The sequence below is a fragment of the Haliotis rubra genome, unplaced genomic scaffold (genome assembly GCF_003918875.1).
Source record: "Haliotis rubra isolate DU_JTF1 unplaced genomic scaffold, ASM391887v1 Scf406, whole genome shotgun sequence".
Classification (NCBI taxonomy): Eukaryota; Metazoa; Mollusca; class Gastropoda; order Lepetellida; family Haliotidae; genus Haliotis; species Haliotis rubra.
The window spans coordinates 37,953-43,952 of NW_025767087.1; the positions used below are offsets into that span (position 1 = coordinate 37,953).

At 39.1% G+C, this 6,000-nt stretch overlaps 1 protein-coding gene across 1 annotated transcript in view; it reads left to right on the plus strand.

Annotated features, from left to right (window-relative positions):
• The window catches only part of LOC124287823 (solute carrier family 26 member 6-like), a 31,959-nt gene extending 29,432 nt beyond the window's left edge, over window positions 1–2,527 (plus strand). Inside the window, 1 exon segment of the mRNA XM_046724284.1 lies at window positions 2,283–2,527. Coding sequence (XP_046580240.1) covers window positions 2,283–2,498 — 216 coding nt within the window. The 3' untranslated portion in view covers window positions 2,499–2,527.
• Window positions 2,528–6,000: the final 3,473 nt, after the last annotated feature.

Consider the following 6,000-nt stretch of genomic DNA (forward strand, 5'->3'; position numbering starts at 1 on the left):
CAGCTCTTCTGATGTAGGTATGAGTTATGTTCTTTTGAACATTAATGAGGGAAAGATGCTGGTAGGTTGGGGTAGAAGTGGCAAACCGGCAGCTCTTCTGATGTAGGTATGTGTTATGTTCTTTTGAACATTAATGAGGGAGAGATGCTGGTAGGCTGCAAGTCTTTACTTCATAACCACATGGTAAGGTTACAGCTAAAAATGGTAGCCTGTAACTAACACGGAATAAGAGTTAGGGTATAATATAAAAGTGTAACTGCAAAGAGGAATGGGTACTTATTACAACAATTGTGTTTGAAGTACCTTCAATACTGCAATGTTCTTCAGCAAATAAACTTATTATGAATTTATGAAATATAACCCTAACAGTTTCTGGATGCCAGTATTCCTCCATAGTAAAGTAGGTCCCCAGTAACTGATCAAATGGTTATGCTCTTTGACTTGGTTGACCTACCTTGACACATGGACGTTCATGATCCTGACTCATTCATGATATCTATCAGTGGATTGTCGGACCCAGATTTGATTATTAACAGGCAATAGTCAAATAGCTTGAAATCTTGCAGCATTAAACACCAAGCACACATGCATTGGGTACCTATTCACACAAAAACAATATGCCTCCAAGAATGCTGTTTTTCTCTAAATGGATACTATATATTTCTAGATATAGCCTGTCTCAAGTCCCTCAACCATATTATGTCCCTTCCACTAGCCCTTTCTGTAATGCAAAAGTCCTGAAAGAAACAAGTCTATTTTTTCCCGGGATTTACCATCTCTCTGGAACTCCAGTTCAATTTAGGTAGAATTATATATTTCCACTAAAATTACATACTTCCAGAGATTAAGCATTAGTCTAAAAGTACACAGGCTTTTCACAGGACATTAACCTGTGGACCAAAATTATTTTAACAAAGTAACTAAATGATATTTTTGTAGCTTCATCTGTTTAATTGTAAATGTTTTAAAGGACCAAACCTGGGCAATGCTCTTGTGAGCAATGTTATTGGTTATGTTTCTCACATTAATCAAATTGTCATATTAACCGTCTGGATATCTAATGCACCTAAATCACCACTACTTCTCATGTAGATATTTGTACACACAACATAGACGTACAATACTGTATGTTGTCATGTGAGATATACAAGTAGGCGTTTGAACTGGTTCGTGTTGACGTAACCAGTAAGTGTTCAAAACTAAAAATCAGCAGATTGTAATACAATGATCTTGGTTTGATGTGCGTCACTATTATGAATCTTTTGAATAGTATCAGCATGTGTTTAGTTGTTAAAGTGCTACATTTCAAAGAGTGAAAATTCATCAATACTTTAATATTTCGCCTTTTGTCCTCACCAATAATGTTGGTGTCATTGCTGAGCGTGGGACACAACTTACCTGAAAAACAAATCAACACTCAGTTTGAAAAGTAACGGTTTAATGTTTGCAATATGGCATATATCTATATAAGTCTTTTCAATTACATTTTAAATGGTCTGTCCCATATCTACTGCTCCAAAGTTTTTTTTGTATATGTGTAATCAGCCTAGCAGTGAGAATGCACTTTGAAGTACTTCAACACTGAGAGTGTACAGAGAGACAGGTGTACTGACATTTGAGTTAACTGAAAAAAGCCTTACCAAATAACTGTCAGGTTGAGTGTGTAGTTTTGTATAGAGTGAGTGAGATTTTATGCAGCTTTAAGCTGTATCCCAGCAATATCACGGCAGGGAACACCAGAAATGGGCTTTACACATTGTACCCATGTGGGGTATTTGAACCCGGGTCTTCATTATAACGATGTGACAAGAGAACGCTTTAACAAGTAGACTGTCCCACTGCCCCTTTGTATATATGGATACTGTGATATTAAAAAATCAAAATTAAACGTGATGTACATCATTGTATACCTGTAATAACACATCTCATATGGGAAACAATTAATTATTTCCTCTTAACTGTGGCAATGCCGCCTGCACCCCCAAGTCTAGATTTGCAGCAGTTTCAGGCTCTGAATCTTCCATCTCACTGGGGATGTTTTTCAATTTAAATAAAGTTACTTGTTTCTGTCAAAATTATGTGTTGTAATAGACTAAAGATAAGTCTATCGATTAGTTATGGAAATGGACTCATAATCCCCCTCAAACACAGATTTTGATTTGTTCTAGAGACAGAGAAGGTTCAAGTGAAACACTTACAATCATTGCTCAGAAATACAAATATTTTCAAAGGGAGATAACTCTTCCTGTTATCAGTGGCATTACACAGAACTTTCTCTCCAGGCTGCTGAAATCTCAGGAATCAAGATCTACAGGTTCGACTCTGCTCTGTTCTTTGCCAACACGGAACATTTCAAACAGACTGTCTACAAGCTGGCAGCTGATCCCAAAGCTCTGAAGAAGTCCATCAAGAAAGCCAGGAAGCTACAGAAGAAACAGGCTGGCTCAGAGACACAGATTGTCAAGGTAAGCCAGCCAATGGCATCAGTGCGTGAGTGAGTTTGGTTGTCACGCTGCTTTTAGCAATATTCCAGCAATATCACGATCCAAAATGGGCTTAACACATTGTACCCATGTGGGAAATCGAACTCAGGTCTTCAGTGAGACGAGTAAATGCTTTAGCCATGAGGCTAACACACACACACACACACACACACACACACACACACCTCCCACACCCATCCACCCCAATGGTATCAGGGACACACTGTTATTTGGTGTATACATTCAAGTCCTTGAAAGAACTATATGTACCTACTTTCTGGATTAGGTTTTGTACATTATTTTTCTAGCCTTCTCGTATAATCTTATTTTTAGTGAAAAAACAATTCTTATCAGTTTACTTATTTTGAGACCGCCTCCGTGGTGTAGTGGTTAGAGCTGGTTTGCGGGTTCAATCTCCGACTGTATCATACCAAAAACATTAAAATATGGTACTTGTTGGGACTGGTCAGCTCGGAGTCAGCATAATGTGTCTAAGTGGGGTATTCATGCTTAACTGCAGCATGGTATCTCAGTGAGCTAGCACTATCAACCAGCTTAAGCCTGGGTTAGTACATAAATCCGGCACTTCACCTCACCTCACTTATTCTGAATGACTGTTTTGATCATTTCCGAGCATGCACACTTTGATCTCTGTTTTAGGAAGAAACAACTTCAATTAAAACAACCCAAACTATAATTTTAAATTGATTTTACACCTAAATATACATATAATTCTATCTATTGTGAATTCCTGTAGGCCCCCATGAGAAAGCAATGGGGAACTGTATTTGAGGGTGTGACATAGACTGCTGAAACATGCCATACAGAGTTATGTCCCTTGGCATCCATGGCGGCTGAGATGTTTATGTTTCATGATTGTGATATTTGCAGGAGACAACAAACAACCGGACAGATGTTCATTTTATGGATATCATCAGAAAACGCCAGTACAATTCCAATGTAGGCTCTTGAAGTCCATACAGTGATCATCGACTGTTCTACAATGAGTTACGCCGACTCGGGTTGGCTTGAAGGTTCTCGGTCAGGTAATGTAGTTCTGCAATGACAGGTAAAATAGAATCTGTTTAGAAATGATACATTTACTTCATGTGTATGGATATGAGTGCTCGTGTAGTGCCTAATTATTTGCTGACCTGCATAGAACAATGCTGATGATGTTGATCACTGGATTGTCTAGTATTTTTAACAGACTGCTGTCATTTAGATGGAATATTACAATATATTACATTATTATATGGGTATTTATTTAGCGCTATTGTCCATTCTATCTACATGCATGCTCAAAATGCTTTGTTTTTTCCCTCGATCACTGGATCTTAACAGCACATCGTATTTTCAATCTCAACTCCCTGAGGAGCATACAACTCATGCAGCCACTAGGTGCACCAAGTTAATGTGTCTTTCCCATCCTCACGAGGTTCCCATTCACAGCTGGGTGGACTGGGACACATAGTCACAGTACATTGTCCAAGTTTTAGTGCACGATGCTGTACCCGCAACAAGGTGTTTGCACGTATTCATGTGGCCACCATCTGGTCATATACCAACGGATTCGTGGGTTCTTTTAAGTGCACAGGGTTGTGTACTGTACACTAGACCAATGTACAACAAACAACAATGATTTTTGAAGAACTTTATTTATGAAATATATTGACAAAGTTATTATTGCATCAGTGTCTGTTCCTAGAACTACAGGGAATGTACTGATCTTGTCTCTCATGTTTGACATTGTAACAAATGTTTATTGTTCATTCTCGCTGTGTTCTCAGGTAAGATCATGAGGAAGATTGTAGTTTCAAAAGTTATATCACTACTGAACAATTTTGTCTTGTATTCTCAAGTGATGAACTTTGATGTTTCAGGTGATTAATGAACTGAAGGATGTGAATGTGTCGGTGCTGTTGGCCCATTGTAAAGGTGAGCACTCTTCAGGGTCACAGACAAGTTTCCATTAACATTTTGTATGAATTGTTTTTCTCCCTTGGGTATTTTCACACCAGTGAATAGTATTTTGTTTAAGATGATGATTGTAATTCAAATGCAGTTTTAGTTTAACTCTAATTTGAATGTGTTATTATAGTATTGAATGTTGTTGTTTTTTAAATTCAAATTTGTATTCTGGAATTCTAAAAATTATTTTTGATTGTGGTGATTTATTTTGCTTATTTTCCCCAATTACTCATCCCTGTGTGTTCGTCAGAGTTTATGGCAGTTCCTTCAAGTCGCGGTCTGATAGGTTAAGAAGTTGGAAATAGAAATTTAAAGCTTTTGTCTCTTGCTACTGACCATGTGTGTGTGTTATAGTGGACGTACGTGAGATGTTTGAGAAGACAGGCTTCTTCAAGACCAACGACAAAGAACAAGTGTTTGTCACTGTCCACGACGCTGTCCTTAGTGCACAGAGGAAGGCGCTTCCATCTAACGGGGTAAGGCTATAGATATTGAAATAAGGAGGTTACTCATCCTTCAGCAGTATCAATGTAGCAGCAGCAGTAGCATTCTCACCACAACTGAAAAAAATTGTTTCCACTTCTCTCTATTCTTCTCACGACCTCTCTCATCTCAAGTCTATCTGTCTCACTCCATCATCCTCCATCTCACTTTGACCACATTCATCTAACTGCGACCACATTCATCTCACTGCGACTACATTCATCTCACTGCGACCACATTCATCTTACTTCGACCACATTCATCTCTCTGCGACCACATTCATTTCACTGCGACCACATTCATCTTACTTCAACCACATACATCTCACTGCAACCACATTCATCTCACTGCAACCACATTCATCTCACTGCAACCACATTCATCTCACTGCGACCACATTCATCTCTGCGACCACATTCATCTCACTGGGACCACAATCATCTTACTGGGACCACAATCATCTTACTTCGACCACATTCATCTCACTGCAACCACATTCATCTCACTTTGACCACAATCATCTCACTTTGACCACATTCATCTTACTGGGACCACATTCATCTCACTGCGACCACATTCATCTCACTTTGACCACATTCATCTTACTGGGACCACATTCATCTCACTGCACCACATTCATCTCACTTTGACCACATTCATCTTACTGGGACCACATTCATCTCACTGCTATGCACCACATTCATCTCACTTTTGACCACATTCATCTTACTGGGACCACATTCATCTCACTTGCACTCACATTCATCTCTCATGCACCACATTCATCTCACTGGGACCACAATCATCTTACTGGGACCACAATCATCTTACTTCGACCACATTCATCTCACTGCAACCACATTCATCTCACTGCGACCACATTCATCTCACTTTGACCACATTCATCTTACTGGGACCACATTCATCTCACTGCGACCACATTCATCTCACTTTGACCACATTCATCTTACTGGGACCACATTCATCTCACTGCGACCACATTCATCTCACTTTGACCACATTCATCTCACTGGGACCACATTCATCTCACTGCGACCACATT